The sequence below is a fragment of the Hermetia illucens genome, chromosome 2, assembly GCF_905115235.1.
Source record: "Hermetia illucens chromosome 2, iHerIll2.2.curated.20191125, whole genome shotgun sequence".
Taxonomy (NCBI): domain Eukaryota; kingdom Metazoa; phylum Arthropoda; class Insecta; order Diptera; family Stratiomyidae; genus Hermetia; species Hermetia illucens.
This window is the reverse complement of record NC_051850.1, coordinates 145329707-145346916: the sequence shown is the minus strand read 5'-3', so window position 1 is coordinate 145346916 and position 17210 is coordinate 145329707. Positions and strand designations below refer to the sequence as shown.

General features: G+C 42.6%; 1 protein-coding gene across 2 annotated transcripts in view; it reads right to left on the bottom strand.

Annotated features, from left to right (window-relative positions):
* The window catches only part of LOC119649051 (SCY1-like protein 2), a 211623-nt gene that overhangs the window by 135318 nt on the left and 59095 nt on the right, over nt 1–17210 (bottom strand). For both annotated transcript variants that reach the window (XM_038051029.1, XM_038051030.1), the window contains exon 2: nt 9375–9500. In XM_038051029.1, coding sequence (XP_037906957.1) covers nt 9375–9500 — 126 coding nt within the window. The remainder of the gene's footprint in view (nt 1–9374; nt 9501–17210) is intronic.

Sequence of the window (17210 nt, the reverse complement as noted above, 5' to 3'; positions counted from 1 at the left end):
ATTGGGACACCCTTAAAATATTTCTGCTTCGGAATAGTCAGTCCTTGCCGGCGACGACACCGGTAGTGACATTATTATAAATTGATATTGATTGGACTTACTTCGGGGAAATGAAGTCTACATGCCAAGAACGACAATAAAACCACAATCATCCGCTGTGGATTTATTCAATGGGGTTTGGATTGAAAGCGATTTTTTCCACAGTAATGAAAATATTCGCAAATTAATGATTGATGTGATGGAAATACGCTCCAGCTACAACCGCAGGTCTACTCTCTAAAACGAAATTGTGGCTTTTTTGGTGACGAATTCAATTCTGGTTTCAAGTTTTAAAAATGGACTTTAATTTACGAAATTAACAGCAGTCGTTCCAGTTTCAAAAGCATTCAAGTGTAAGTTTAGATGAATTAACTAGAATTAGGCAACTACTGAAATTTTAACAAACGTGCTCCATTTTTCTAAACTACTATTTGTCACAAAATGATGAACCATTGAAACTCCTACCACCGGACAAGAAAATGGCTTCAAGTTCGGAAAACTGGGGCTTAAACATATTATGGAGACACTACGATTTCTCCCCAAACTTGATGATTAAGAACCCACAAGCAATGAAAGTCCTGGCGGGGGGTTTAACGTGAGTACCTGCCGTGAAGGCATAATCCCACGATCCTCTTCGGGCACGGATTGACTTTGGGATCACAATCAGAGCCCCGCCTTGCAAGCACAGCGGTCCTGGTTTATACTGAGTGCAGGCTCAGCATTCATACCAGTGGATGCGAGGCCTACCTAACACCTCTGCCGCAAATAAGGAGTACGGCACCCGAGTTGTACAGTGCAACTGCACGCTCGAGCTCCGAGGAGCTCTGCCCGCGATGTAGGCATAACCACAATCACCATGAAACTCCCACTAGGGGGCCAACCGCAAATAACCGGGCGGAGAACACATCCTCCAGGAATTCTTCTCTCGAACGCGACCAAGAGTTCGCAATTTTTCTTGCTAAGAACCCAAGTCTCCATGGAATACATACTGGCAAGATGATTGTCTTGTACAGTAAGAGCTTTGCCCCTATAGTGAGACGTTTCGAGTGGAACAGTTTTTATAATCTGAAATAGGCTCCGTTAGCAGCCAACAACCGTGCGCGGATTTCATCATCGTAGCTGTTATCGGTTGCGATTTTCGACCTTAGATAGGAGAAATTATCAACGGTCTCAAAGTTGTAGTCTCCTATCTTTATTCTTTCCGTTTGACCAGTGGTTGGTTTTTGGTGCTGCCATTGCCACCACATACTTTGTGTTGTCTTCATTGATGTGCAGCCCAAGATCTCGCCCCGCCTTCTCGATCTGGATGAAGGCAGTTTTTACGTCTCGGGTTGTTCTTCCCATTTTCGTCATCATTTCTATTAATTCACATTTATAAATTGGCTAACGGAGATGCCTGGGAAATGCCTGCTGAACCAACACCAACAGCTCTATTACCAAACCCTATCTCCACCTCCACGTGGTGACCGCTGGGAGCTCTTTCTTAACGAAAAGCTGCAGACGGAGAAGGATGAAGGCGAGTATCCCGCGCCTAAAAACGGGACAAATTGTACCAACTGGTCCTCCAGGTTGGGGGTTGGGTAGGGCTGACAACCCTACACGGAAAACAACCGTTACGAAGCCACAACAGGAGCCTCGGATAGGACGGATATTAAAACGACGGACCCGGCAACGACAAAGGAACAACGATTTGCGCATTTTCTCATGGAAAGTGCGCTCCCTGTACAGAGATGAAGCTGATAAGCAGCTAGCCGATACCCTGTCCCAATATAGGGCTGATGTAACAGCGTTGCAAGAGATGCGATGGACAGGGACCGGTTTCCTGGAGAAGAGCCACTACACCATATATTATAGCGGCCATCCAGTAAACCATGTGCTCGGAGTAGGTTTCTTAGTCAGCCAAAAAATGAAACCTGCTGTTATCGGCTTTGAAAGTATAAGCGAACGGCTATGCACTCTGCGCTTGCGAGGCAAGTTTAGAAATATAAGCCTCATAAACGTTCACGCCCCTACAGAGGAGACTGCAGAGTCGGAGAAGGATACCTTCTACGAGGCAGTAGAAAGAGCCCTCGAAGCCTGTCCCAGATATGATATCAAAATCATACTTGGGGATTTCAACAGCCAAGTAGGGAAGGAGCCCGTATTCAGGCGATACGTTGGCTCCCATAGCTTACACGAAAAAACAAATGATAACGGACTGCGGACTATTCAATTAGCAGGGTCACACGAAATGGTTGTTGGAAGTACCTGGTTTGCGCGGAAAGCAGTCCACAAACATACATGGGCCTCTCCAGACGGGACCACTTTCAACCAAATTGACCACGTGTTGATCGAACGCCGCCACCTCTCAGCCTTGGTGAATGTCAGAACATATAGGGGGGCCAATATAGACTCGGATCACTATCTCGTTGGCATGGTGCTCCGAGCTCGAATAACAATACCACCTAGAATCCCCTCTGACAATCAGGTGAGAGTGAACACTGAAGCCATCCACAACACAACCCTCCGCGACACCTATAAGAGGGAAATGGATGCCGCAATAACCGCAGTCAATAGAGGACCTGGAGATGAAGCATCAACTAATGATCTTCACAACCACCTGAAGAACGTTATCATGGATACGGCCACAAATATACTTGGCCCCAGCCGCAAAAGGAGTCGGAACGGCTGGTTTGACGATGAATGTAAGCTAGCAACGGAACGGAAGAATGCCGCATACCAAGTAATGTTGCATTCTCAAAGAACGCGGGCACGCGCAGAGACTTATCACGAACTCCGTCGGGCGGAGAAGCGACTTCACAGACGGAAAAAGGAAGCCTGGGAGAACCAACAAGTCTGTGAACTGGAAAAGTACAGGGAGCAACCGCACCAGGCGCGGAAGTTTTACCAACAAGTCAGCAGGATGAAGCCTTATACACCTCGATGCTCATCCTGCCGAGACAAAGAGGGAAATCTGATTTCCGACAGAATGGGCATATTAGAGCGATGGGTTGAGTACTTTGATGAGCTACTGAACAACCAGAACATCGGCGAGTTGGAGGTCCCGCCAACTGAAGACGACGGACAAATACTGCCACCACCAAGTTTAGGAGAAACAGTCCGTGCAATTCATCGGCTAAAAAATCATAAGTCGCCAGGAGCCGATGGAATTACAGCCGAATTGGTTAAATATGGAGGCGACCAGTTACACCAAGTGGTTCATCAACTTGTGCTCAAGGTATGGGACAGCGAATCAATGCCTGACGATTGGCAGCGAGGCATAATCTGTCTCATACATAAAAAGGGAGATATCACACAGTGCAGCAATTATAGAGGTATCACGTTGCTGAGTACCATCTATAAGATATTCTCCACTATCTTGCTAGGCCGGATAGCCCCATACGCCCAGAACATCATTGGCCCATACCAAAGAGGCTTCACTCCAGGCAAATCAGCAACAGATCAGATTTTCTCTCTGCGGCAGGCGATGGAAAAACTGTTGGAATATGGACAACAGTTGCACCATCTGTTCATCGACTTTAAAGCCGCCTATGATAGCATAGCCAGGGTAAAACTGTACACGGCCATGAGAGAATTCGGTATCCCGACGAAATTAATAAGACTGACTAGGCTGACCCTGACCAATGTGCGAGGCCAGATAAAAGCAGCAGGATCACTCTCAAGACCATTCGACATCAACAACGGTCTACGACAAGGGGATGCGCTATCATGCGTCCTCTTTAACCTGGCCCTCGAGAAGGTGATCCGTGATGCTGAGGTGAATGCAAGAGGTACGATCCTCTTCAAGTCCACCCAAGTACTGGCCTATGCTGACGATATCGACATCATGGGAAGAACCACCCGAGACGTTCAAACTGCCTTCATCCAGATCGAGCAGGCGGCGCGAGATCTTGGGCTGCACATCAATGAAGGCAAGACAAAATACATGGTGGCAACGTCAGCACCGAAGACGAATCAACCAACAACATCAAACCGCACTGGTCAAACACAAGCACGAACAAGAATAAGGATAGGGGAATACAACTTTGAGACCGTTGACAATTTCTCCTATCTAGGGTCGAAAATCACAACCGATAACAACTACGATGAGGAAATCCGCGCACGGTTGTTGTCAGCCAACAGAGCCTACTTCAGCTTACAAAGACTGTTCCGCTCGAAACGTCTCACCATAGGGTCAAAGCTCTTACTGTACAAGACTATGATCTTGCCAGTCCTCATGTATTCCTCGGAAACTTGGGTTCTTAGCAAGAAAAATTGCGAACTCTTGGCCGCGTTCGAGAGAAGAATCCTCCGAAGAATTTTTGGCCCCCTACATGAGGATGGACGATTCCGTAGCCTACACAATGACGAAATCTATGAGCGATACCATGACCGTACGGTTGTGGATAAAATCCGGCTCAATAGGTTACGGTGGGCGGGTCACTTAATCCGTATGGATGAAGATGATCCCACCCGGAAAGTCTATAAGGGCAATATCTATGGTAGGAAAAGAAGACGAGGCAGACCCTGCCTAAGATGGAGCGATGGCGTGGGCCAGGACGCCAGACAGCTTTTAGGGATATCGAATTGGTGGACCTCGGCGCAAAACCGGGATGTCTGGAGTTCCTTATTAAGGCAGGCCTAGACCGGATACCGGTTGTTGCGCCGTTGATGATGATGATAACGGAGATGCACCAAGAAAGGTCTCAGGCCGTTTGCGAATGGAGGGATTGCAGGCAGGAACCCCACCTACTTCAATAGTATTCGTTATTTCATTCTCATCATTACCACACTGAGATAGTGACTACTAGTGAAATGGGGATCAAGAATTTGCTCAGCATTACCTGCTTACCGTGAAAGACAGAAATCTGTTGTCTGAGAACTTGAAGATTTCGGATTATCTACTGCTATGAAAATGTTATCTATGCCTCGATCTAACAACAGTTGATTTTTGAAATATGTGTACGCTTGTCGATAATGGTATGCCCGGTTTCTCCAACTTGAGCATGCATTTCAGTATTATCATCTGAACTTTCGAAAATTACTTGAGGTTAGATGGTTCGAATCTGGGGAGTATTCTCTCGCCTGACGGAAAGAGGCATGAGTTCGGTGTTGGATCAATGCTTACAACAACGGCAAAGCACGCCCACGTTACATTGGATCCGGTTTGGGACAAGATACTGACAGGGAGATGGCAGCTCAGAATGAGGAACATTTTAAATAGTGTTACGTACCAACAGAAACTTCCGATTCAGAGGGGGAGAAGCCTTCTATGTGCAATTGAATGCAGTCCCAAAGGGGCTTCCTCAAGGTGACATTATGATCGAGATGTATGATCTGTGTGTCAAGGTTGACTCTGACTGCATCTAACTCGAACATGTGATGGAGAGACATGGCCGTGGCTTCAGCAATGATAATAGTGGAAGGTTTGTGAATGTCTGCAGCTTCCATGGCACTTCATTGGGGGCACATTGGTAGAGCACAGTGCTTACTATAATTGACCGCATTGCGATAAGCATTGAATTTAGGGCTGTTTTTTGGATGTGTATAACAAAAGAGGCGCTGACATTGGTTTTGAAAGGTATCACCATTTGATCGGTGCTTGCATGTTGTACCTGCTGCTTCTGCAGGGTTCAAAATCGTTGGAGCGACAACTCAATTGGATCTAGGTGTTGAAATGTGTCAGGGCACTTCATTCAAGACTGTAACGATACATTACAGGGATAACAACGTCGTAGGCAATGCAGACAGCATTACGCACGTCCGCGATTACTAGCCTGATTTGACTCAGCTGTTCATTAACTGGTGAGTAGACTGGTATCCGATAATCTGGCCCTTAATCACAAGGACAGATTTAATATCGACCATTTATATGATCCTACTTTCGCTCGACGATGAGGACGCTATTTTTCTGATCGAAAGGCGAATACTTTCAATTATCCGCCGGGCAACATTGATGAGTAATGGACCGCCATTGAAATTACTCTTTTTTTGAGTGTTACTACTCAACGTATTCAAAACTTTGGCCGCGTCCCTAAAGGGCGTTATAGCAGCTCACTGCGGAAAAGAGGAACCGTTTCGAAGAAGGTCTATTGATTGCTACCAGTGGTATCGAGTGTGACGCACTGGAGCTTCGGTACCGTGCGAAATCCTGAGGTGTTCAGCTTAGTGTGCACTGTGACAAAATGAATTTAATATTACGTTGGTCAGGTAAGCAGAAGCCATCGCAGGTTGTATTGAATATATAACTTAATTCGTGCTGTTTTTTTTTCAAAATTTGAACATTTATTTAAGAAAGACATGTATAATAGAAACTTGTTTGCACTGATGAAGGGAACAAGTGGTTCCCGAAATATCGGTATTTGCAAGAACAAATACCCACACCAACGAAAAAGAAACAACAAGTTTTTATTATTTCAATGTATAATAGTATTATTCAAAGTATCTGAATCTATCTGAATCTATCTGAATCTATCTGAATCTATGACTTTTTCCCATCTGTCTGGCAATTTGTGGATTCTATCCCAAAAGAACGGCGCCAGCTTGGCGGCCAACAATAAATCAAGCCAATTTTTGGTATCCTATTCTGATGTGAACCGTATTCCTATGAGGGCGTTCTGTATTGATCGGAATAAATGGAAGTTGGACGGGGCAAGGTCTGGGCTATAAGCCGGGTGAGCCAGCAGCTCATAATACAGCACCAGTCCCATCAAATACAGAACATTACCTTCGCGCCACGGATATTCTGCTTTGCCGTTAATTTGGCTGGTTGGCCGGGTTTCACATATGATTTTTTGCGCTTGGGGTTGTTATAATGAATCCATTTTGCATCACTAGTAACAATCCGATGCAAAAATGACTTCCTTTTGTGGGGTCCTCAAAGGTGGCGCTGAGGAAGACGGGGCGGCAACCCTGTCGACCAAACCAAAACCAAGTGGCCGAGGAGAACCTCCATAGTGGTAGCACCGGGAGACGCTGTACTCGCTTTGGCTTGGCGAATGCTCCAAAGGCCTAATCAGGGCGATCAGACCCGAGTCTGCACGGGGACTCATCTGAAGTGGCAATCTGGTCACGAAACCTTACCAGGGGTATACTGGTATCATGGGAACCGGGATAGCCCCTGGACTCTCATACTTCGGGTGAACTCCCGTTGTATATGAGTACAGCTCGGTTATTTGCGGTTGGCCCCCTAGTGGGAGCTTCATGGGGGTTGTGGTTATGCTCAAGCGAGAAGAGACCTTCGGGCCTCGGCATGGTCTTGCGTTTCAACATGGATGCCGTACTCCTTAATTCGGTAGAGATTTAGGTAGGTCTTGCATCCACCAGTATGAATGCTAAGCCATGCACTTGCATTAGACCCATGGTTGAACAGAAAGCACGGTGAGATTGATTACTTCCTTACCCAACTTCTAAGTGGGCATGGAGGTTTTCAGTCTTACCTGCACAGGGTTGGGAAGGCGCGATCTCCTGATTGTGTGTTCTGCAATAGAGTGCCGGATGACGCTGAACACACCTTTTTCTCTTGCGAGAGGTGGGATGGCCTCCGCCAGCAGCTTTATGCAGACACAGGGGAGCTCTCTCCAGACAACATTGTCAGAGAGATGCTGAAGAGCGCTGGCAGCTGGAATCGTATTGCGCATTATGTTCGGGCTCTTCTTACTACGAAGAAGATTGAACTCGACCGGCAGAGGGATCGAACGGTAAGGGGTTCCCTGAACTAACAACTCCCTTCCTCCCCTCCCCTCCCGTTGGTGAAAGGAATTCCCTGACTTGAAGGCTCCCAAAGCCGGGAGAGCGGGAGGGCTAGCCCGAAGTAATGTGTCAAACGGTTCCAGGCTAGTTCTCTGATGACAGGGAGGTGTTTAGTTGGTAGTCCGCCAGCGTGCTTTTGCGGGAGTCCAACACTCTGTGCGTAAACGCATTCACCTACCCTACTCCAAAAAAAAAAAAAAAAAAAAAGCCATGCACTTTGTATAGACTGGTACCGTTGTTGCTTGTCTCAGCGGGGCTCTGATTGTGGTCATAAAATCAAACCGTGTCTTAAGAAGCCCGTGGGATTATGTCGTCCAGACAGGTGCTCACGTTAAACCCTCAAGGACTTAACTTCCTTTTGTGGCTTTTTGGAAGCATTTCCTACATGGAAAATCGCCTTTCAAAGTCTCTCAGCTTCAGTTCTTGTGGCACCCAATTTTCTTCCTTTTGGATGTATCCGGCTGCTTTTAAACGTTTTGAAATGGCTGCTTGAGTGACTCCCAAAGATCTTGCGTGTTCTTCTTGTGTTTGGCAACAATCTTTATCGAGTAATGCTTCCAATTCTTCATCTTCAAACTTTTCTGGCTGTCCAGGACGCTCATTGTCTTCCAGGTCAAAATCACCACTTTAAAATCGTGCAAATCACTTTCGCTTCATTCGCTCAGCTAGAGCATGTTCACCATCAACTTGCTCCAAAATACGATGACTTTCAGGCAACAGTTTTCTTCATATTAAAGTAATGAAGAAAAACTCCCCGCAAAAACACTTTTCCAGGCACAAAGTTCAACTGTTTGGGTGAAAAAATTATTGTTGTTTACACTTCAAATGAATGACATATACCCAAGAAGATGCACAATGACAGTAGCTTTCCAATACATGTTCGGAATAGTGGGACGATGGAATAATAGTGAAGTTACGCCATCTCTTAGCAAACGGCACGAATAAAGTTATAGACTCAATAATGATTTCAAAATTGACTCCAAATATTCACAAAATAGATAACTTTAAAACTCAAGTCTTTGTATATAGTACATAGCCAAAACCGTGTGGAGTTTCTTTAGAAAATATGGGGTGGGAGTAGATACTTGTCTTGCCATTGCATGTAGTTTGCAAAAAGAAAACGAAAGTGGAGATGCACTTCGGGCTGTTTGTGAAAGATGTTATCTTTAGCTTCCATCTACAGTGGAGCAATAAAACCCAATATAAATTATGCAAATCCGTGGTTTGTTATAAAAGCAGCATTTTTATTTATTTAATTCTCCAGCCAACGTTTACCTTTTAAAGTTTTTAATCTCAAGCTGTCTGAAGGATCAAGTGCCAGTGTCTGAAGTGTTTGGTGACAGCTTATGGCTCAATCGTGATTTTCCTCTATTTGAAGTTACGATACCATATTGCCGAGGGCTGCACCAGCTTCTACTCAGCTTATCTTTTCTCAGCTAAAAGTCCACAATTTTCCTTGAAATATGACAAGGCACTAAATAGGGACATGTTCTGCAGGCGTGATAGTCTAGTTATAATTCTTCGCCCCACAAAATGTGGTGACGGCGGAATATTTCTGATTCGGAGTGTTCAAAGGAAAGTAAAATAAATTTCATCTGTCTTACCTTGGGATGTCTAAATCTCTCCAGTTGTTTCACCGACGCTCGCAGTAACTCTGTCACAGTCTCCTTTCTCTTCGGTTTATGCAATTTCTCCGCAATTTTCTTCTCAAATAAAAATACCGAACATTCCTGTAAGAAGGGAAAAATGGGAAAATGAAATAACGCCAAAGGATAAGGTTGAAAAAGAATGGGAGAGCCGAGCAAAGCAATACATAGTGAAAACATGAAAGCCAGCGAAATGTCTTTTAAGAAGCATAACTGCTTTTCCCGAAGAATACTAAGGACAGCCAAATCCTTGGAAAAATAGGGACGGAGAGAAATGAATGAGATTTTGATTATTTTATGACGATGGGATTTGTATTTTACATTGCTTTTTCCTTGCTGACAAACGATTATGTTACGGATTTTGATAATGTTGAATCTTCGATTATTTTTAGGGATTACTTTTTTCATGGAAGGAAAGAATTTTTGGATAGCAAAGGATTTACAATAGCTGACCAGGTTAGGCAAACGTGGCGATGGAGGAATATCTCAACTAATGTGCACTCATGGCCCCATTTCCCGACGAAGATATTTTAAATGTAAAAATTGAATTCTCAGAAAATTTTTATGGTAGAGAACGATGCTGAGCTGATGGTTTTTTCAAGCGTTTTGAAATATTGTCCGCCCACGCCTTATAGTGACACTTTACTGGGGCCCTTTAACAGCTTCCCAAGGTCATGGGGCACACGTTTGCGTCATTGGTGACTTGGCACTAAAATATGTAAAAATTTATCCAATCCCCCACATAATACGTACTTGTGCGTCACATATGATTTGCAAAAATGAAAAAAATAAACTAAGCATTTTCACTCGAATTTTACTTAATATTGGTGATCATCAAAGGGAAAAACATTTTTTTTAATGGAAAATAAGGAATCAGGAAATATACATGGATAGAATATTTTTCTGTTTGTTGTCTATTAAAGTAAGAACAACAGGAGAATGAACAAATTTTGGGTAGCCTGCGATAGTGCTTGAAATGGGAGGAACATTTTTGGGCTATTTATGGGATGGGCACTTAACGCAGAACAGTATAAGAAAAGTGCGGAAGTCTCGGGAAGTCCTGGGAGGAGCTAAAACAAATTTCGGGTAATCACCAGCAAGAAGATAGACCAGTAGCTTATTCCAAACTACAATTTTTATTTTACAGTGTAGATATATTTATATATATTTGCTGATGAAGTGCAAACAAATCCTGTGCTGCTTGGCAATGGTTAAAGTTAATTTGCATGAACTTCATTTCCGAATTGTATATAGCGCCTTCTTAAACACTGGAGACTTGACACTTCCTGTGAAATGAGCACAGTCATTACTATTTGAGCTTCTTCAGAGGGGACAGTTGGGCTTCTCTTCGCAATCTGTGGCAAAATGTCCTACCCTTCCGTCTGGCCGTTGAGACAGGCAAACGTCTTTCTACCTGTCACTCTCGATTTACTCAGAAACGACCGCGCGTCACTCAGTTAGTTGATGTCATAGCGGAGCGCTAGCGGTCTCGTTCAAGAGGGGATACTGTAAAGTTTTGTCCCGGCACGGTTCAGTCGCCATCATGCGTTGGAATAGTGTGGAGCGTGCCTTTGCCGTTGAGGTTTACTTTTCAAGCGGATGTTCGGTTATTGTAACACAGCGTGCATTTCGGAATCGCTTTAATTTAACCCCGTTGGCTCCCGTCCCAGACCGCAAATCAATTGTTACATGGGTCACTACATTCAGAAAAACTGCAAGTGCGACAAAAGGAAGAACTGGAGTCCCTCGGCCCGTTAGATCACCTGAGAACATTAAAGCAGTGAAAGCGTCAATGTTGCGATCGCCACGGCGTTCTGCGCGCAAACACGCATCTGCCCTTGGACTATCCGATCGTTCTGTGAGAAGAATTCTTCGTGATGATCTTCATTTTCATCCCTATAAGATGGCGATAGTGCAGGAACTTTCAGAACGTGACTTCAATTCTCGGATGAACGCGTGTGAGCTTTTTCTTGATGTCGTTCCCGAGGGTGTTATTGTTTTTTTAGCGATGAAGCCCATTTTCATTTGTGTGGGTCGGTTAGCAAGGTTGAAGACCAACATCCAAGAAGAAATTGCCAACATAACACCTGCTATGCTAACAAGAGTCATGACAAACGCCAGAAATCGGTTTACGCAATGTATGGAGAATGGGGAACGTCACCTAACAGATTTGATCTTCAAAACAATGTAAATAAAAACTTTAGACATGTACCTACATTATAAAAAATAAATAAATATTTTCCGATGCATACAATAGTTTTTATTGAAAAAAGGAAGTTATGCTGCCGCACCGTGTATCTTGTGCCCCTTTAGACATATTTTGCGTTACGATTAAGGGGCGCTCCACATATATGCCAAAGGGAGTGGACATTTTTTTTTCACAAAATGTAGGCATGTGGGGTATCAAGTGAAAAGGTTCGCTTAATATTTGAAATTGTCGGAAACAGATTGGAAGAAGGACTCAAAGTGTTTGCCCCGAAAAGTAAAACAACTCTCGCATTCAGAAGCCATCCATCCGAAAAATCTGAATAAATTCACAATGGTGCATCTATATGATATCTAGGCCTCAAAAGTATATCCTTTCACGATACCTGCACAAATAAAATTAACAGCAGTATTTTACCATATTTTAGAAATTTTCCCGCAAACCCCCTTTAAGTTCATCGTAGAAGTATATTACATATGGTAGCAGCATATGACACAATTCTGGAAAGTTTGAAGGCAATCTAACTATCATTGACAAAATTATAGGAAGTCAAAGTTTTGCATTTCACGTAAATTTATTGCTCTTCAAGACGTGTATGACGTCGTCACCATGTAAAATGAAATTACATGGAGTCCTTTTAGTTTTCCCTTCCAAGCTTTTTTTTAATTATTTGTATATCAATATCAATTACTGAAAACAGACAAATAAGATGGACATGTGTGTATATTACCACCAACGGGATTCAATATGCATACATGTGTTTATGCTTTTGAGCACGGGTAACGTGGAAATATGTGGAGATGCGTTATATCAATTTAAATGCATACATATATATGTATGCATCAGTATACGGTAATAGACAATGTTTATTGGTTTGGAGTTTGGCAATATATGAAGGAATATGCACTCTTAGGGGAAACGGTGCATGGACTAAGTCATGCAACAAGTCAGGTTACCGGAAGCTGGGCTCTTAAGGTTTAAAGGTTTGGAGTCCATTTTATGGGAGGAACTAACTAAAACATTTCTCCATATATTTCCAAACTCCAAGATATATTTAAATATTAAAAACAGATTTTGTACTCATCCTAAGCAAAAAAACAGTGCCTATACTGTATATTGACACACATATACCTATATGTACGCAAATGATCAAAAGCATCCCAGTATTTCCTCATTACTCCGTGCAGAAAAGTGTACATGGATATATTTATACATATGTATACAAATTGTATACCGCTATATATATCTATCCCGAGTAATTGGTTCTGATATACAAATAACTGAAAACAATCGAAAAAAAGCTAAAAAAGGAAAGCTAAGATGTTCCCTTCTGACCCGTGCTCATATGAGTTTATTTTATAAGCTGATGACGTAATACACGCCTTTGAGTGCGACAAATTCAGGTGAAATATACAAATTTCACCTTTTATAACTTTGCCAATAATACAGTGAAAACTCTCTTAGCGGACTCCCCTAATAGGCGAACGCCCCTCTTGGGCGGACAATTTCTGTGATTATGATTTTTTTGTATATGTCAAAACAATTTGTCTCTCTTTGACGGACACCCTTTTTGACCGGACGCGGAGAGTAGATTTTATAATTTTTTGAACAAAAAAAACCTGATAGCCGAACACGAACCTCTTAAGGGCGTATACGACGCATAAAATTGTGCGTAGGAATTCAAACGTAAAAGCCCACAAACTAATTTGGGGACTCCCCTGATAAGGAATGTGTGTGCTAATTGCAAGCAAGTTGAAGTGAAAAGTCTAAAAGGTAAAATAACTAATAATTTTACAGAGGAAAGCGCTTTCTTTAAAAAGGAAAATAGATATAGTGAATCTATATGAAAATGAAAATACATCAGTAAGTCTGCTAGCCAAAAGGTCTATAGGCATTAGATTATTTGGTTATAGTTTCACCTTTTGTTTCAATATTGATAAATCAATTTGACTTATCTCAACCAGATTTGATATAAGAAAGATGCAGGCTTCCCTTATCGTGCGTAACAAAGAGGTATTCAGGGCCAGATGGATTGTTGGAGAAAATATCGACAGTACAAAAAAATTTTCTCAATTCAAAAGGGAAAAATATTGATGGCATGGTTTATGACTGGGTTTGCAAGGTCTGAATTCAAAACACTCCATTATCGGGACCAATTGCTCAAGAGAAAGCCAAGGAAATAGTTTTAAGCCTTGGAGTTTTCGCTGCATCTAACGGTTGGCTGCAACAATTTCGCAGTAGGCACAACATAGCATTTCGATGTCTATCTGGTGAAGCCTCTGCTGTTAATCCAGAAGACGTTGGACAATTCTTAAAAAAACATCCAGCACTTTTAATTTGTTACAGACGCCAGGACATTTATAATGCCGACGAAACAGGTCTTTTCTTTAGAGCATTACCCAACAAAACGCTTGTCCTCAAATCGGATAAGTGTCATGGCGGAAAATTGTCCAAAGAAATAAACAATTCTATTGTGCGCTTATTTCGCAACAGAAAAAGAAAAACCATTCGTGTTGTATGATCATGATGATCACCTAAAAAGTCTGTTGAGAATAATAGATATGTTCAGCCGTGATATTCGGATGAAATTTGGATTAGACAGGTATTGAATATAGGCCATCCGCAAATGTCATCACGAGTCGCATGCCGGACATAGCATTGCTGACCTCTCCATCGAAGTAATGACCGAGACAGACTTTTATAAGTACCTAGGAATTCTGCAAGGAACCCATGCTCGAATTGGTGATCTGAAGGATGCTTTGCTGTCTGAATTCCTGCGACGTGTGAAGCTCGTGCTAAAACCGCATCTGCCGGGGAAGACCGATTTGGAAAACGTCCAGCGGCGGATACGAACCATTCTGTCAAAATCCCAAATTGATCATCCAAACTCTGCCGTGGAACGTGTCATCGGAGGTAGCGGCGTGGTTGACGTGGCGGCACAATATCACCGCTAAGTGGACAGGCGAGTTCTTTGTATGCGGCTGTCTGTAAAGCAAACTGTGGACTGACTCCACTTAGTTTGAAAGATTGATCTTTCAATTCTCTGAGTGAAAAGCTCATCATCAAAGAGCGGGTGGAGAACGACCAGTGCAGAATGTGTGGTTTGCCGCTAGAGACGGTGGACTATCTCATTTCTGGCCGCACTGTAATGGCACCGGTGCAATACACCACCAGGCATAACGTTGTATATAAGGTGATCCATCAAAACCTTGCATACAAGCATGGACTAATCAATGGAACATGTCCGGTTTACCAATATGAGCCGCAAATAGTACTTGATAATTCTGCTTACAGTATGTATGCCGGCAAGTTCTAACTGATCGCCACCTATCGCACAACAAGCCTGTCATGCTGTTAGTTGACAAAACGGGTCGCTCCGTGTATACTATTGAACAGAAATATGTGAAGAAGAAAATGAACTATGATCCACTGGCTCGGGATCACATTAATTTGGCGTCTCGAGAGAGTGGTTGTAGTTCGCATAAAATTGTCCCCTAATATTGTACCTGAACCCTTCATGGCCCGCCTTGATGTCCTGAGGTTTTCACACAGTCTGGTTCAAACCATGCAGAAGTACATCACTGGGCACATGTGCTCGATGTTGCGGGAAGTTCTGGACGGATTCTCCCACTAACCTACCATCAGCGCCCCTTTAGCTTTTAAGTAGCCAGGATCGTCCGAGCCTAAACGCTTGGCACTTAGGGTTAGTATTAAGTAAAATCCGGCATCTATGGAGATTGGGACAAATCGGAGAATAGTGAATCTGTTTTCATCATCCGTCACGATTTGCGAAGAAAACTTTCGCTTTTTTACCGCTGGAGTAGCTGTCCACAAGCAACGACACTAAACGTCCATTGGCTTCAAATCATAAGGAATATAAGTTCATTGCTTTTGAATCCCCCATGATTCCCAACGCCCTCAATTGTTTAGAAATGGCTTGATGGGTACCTCCCAATGTTGAAGCAAACTCTTCTTGTCTATGGTCTCCCCCTCTTCGAACAACGGATGCGATAAGCAGCCGTTTTTTTAATGGAAAAAAAAATCAATACTTCCTGCAAATTACTATTATTTGGCAAAAAATCAGATATTTTTACACAACCAAAAGAATATGACTTCAAAAGATAATAGCCAATGTGTCAAAACGGTTTGTTTAACATATTCCTAATGTTGGTTCATGACGTTTTGGATATGTCAAAATCGATTGATTATCCTTTAGGTCCACATTAGAAAATAGGGTTGGTAAAACCTTGAGTAGATTGTAAGTGTGGTTTTCTTAATCTAAAATGGAATTACAGATCAAAGATTTCCAACCAAACGTGTAAAACTTCGGTCTAGAATGGGGAAAGTATTCAGGTCCGATTCGGCGTTTTAATGTTTATTTTTGTATTAATCTGATTCGCACGTATCATCTCATACCAGGCATATTGGAGAGATAGTGTGTCTCGATTCCTTCTATTCGTGAAATAAGTACAGGATTATGTTGGTGTAATGTTATGCACTGTTAGTGTTATGGGCAATTAGGGTGCTACGCGTTATTGATGTTGATGGGTATAATGTAATAAGATCAGCTAAGCGCCGGTAGATTGACTTGAAACTCACTTTGTGGGAAAATTTTGACTTGAGGTTCGGATTATAGAGATGAGATTTCTCAATTACTTATACAGAAGAAAGGTTACGAAGAGGATGAACGATATGCTGATTGACAATTTTCGGAGAATTTAACGTTCAGAGAGGATAAAGTACCAAAGAACCTGACACACCTTCCGGGTTTGCAGAATAAGTTGTGTCGACTGGTGCTTCCTTCTAGCTGTGGTGCCGACGGACAATTTCCAAATTTTTTCAGGTGTTGAATAAATCTGCCCTTGTGTTGTGCGCTAAACTATTGGATTAATACACATCCTCAAAAATACTAGCATCTGTAATAGAAGTTAGTTTTTGCGGACTTCACCTTGATTTGTATTTTCTCTAAGATCAACAGAGGTTCCATTGCTTTTTTAGAACTGATGAGATATTAGTGAGTAGCAATCGACTTTTCGTTAGTTGTGCATTTGGGATGTTTCTTCAACCGTTTTAGTACTAATGTCAAGTAATCAGTTTTCTGTTTTCAGTCACGGATGCATCTTCAGTAGAACAACCATTTTTAAATATCTACATATGTAATGATAATTTTTGCTAGCCTCGCATTTTGGCTTTAATACACATATATACTTGGGAAGTCTTACACATCTATTCATCTGCTTCCTTCAAAATGCATTGCTTGTGAAGAATATTCCGATTATCCAGAAACCTTAGAAAAAACAGATAATGATTTCATGAGGGTGACTCCCACTTTGAAGTTGTGGTAATCATGTATTCACAAGATACTCATAAAAGGAAACATTTTATTAGCAAAAGTTCCCACTTCCTCCCCCATTCCCGGGGATTATGTAGTTGACTCAAACGAAATCTCTGGTTATGGTGCAGATATGTTCAATTTTTTGAAAGGAAGTGTCAAGTCACAAAATTAGATTATCTTCGTGTCGCTTAGCAGTATAAAATCTTGAAAGCGCCCCATCATAGCTGATTTGATTTTCAGGGGTGCGGTGGTT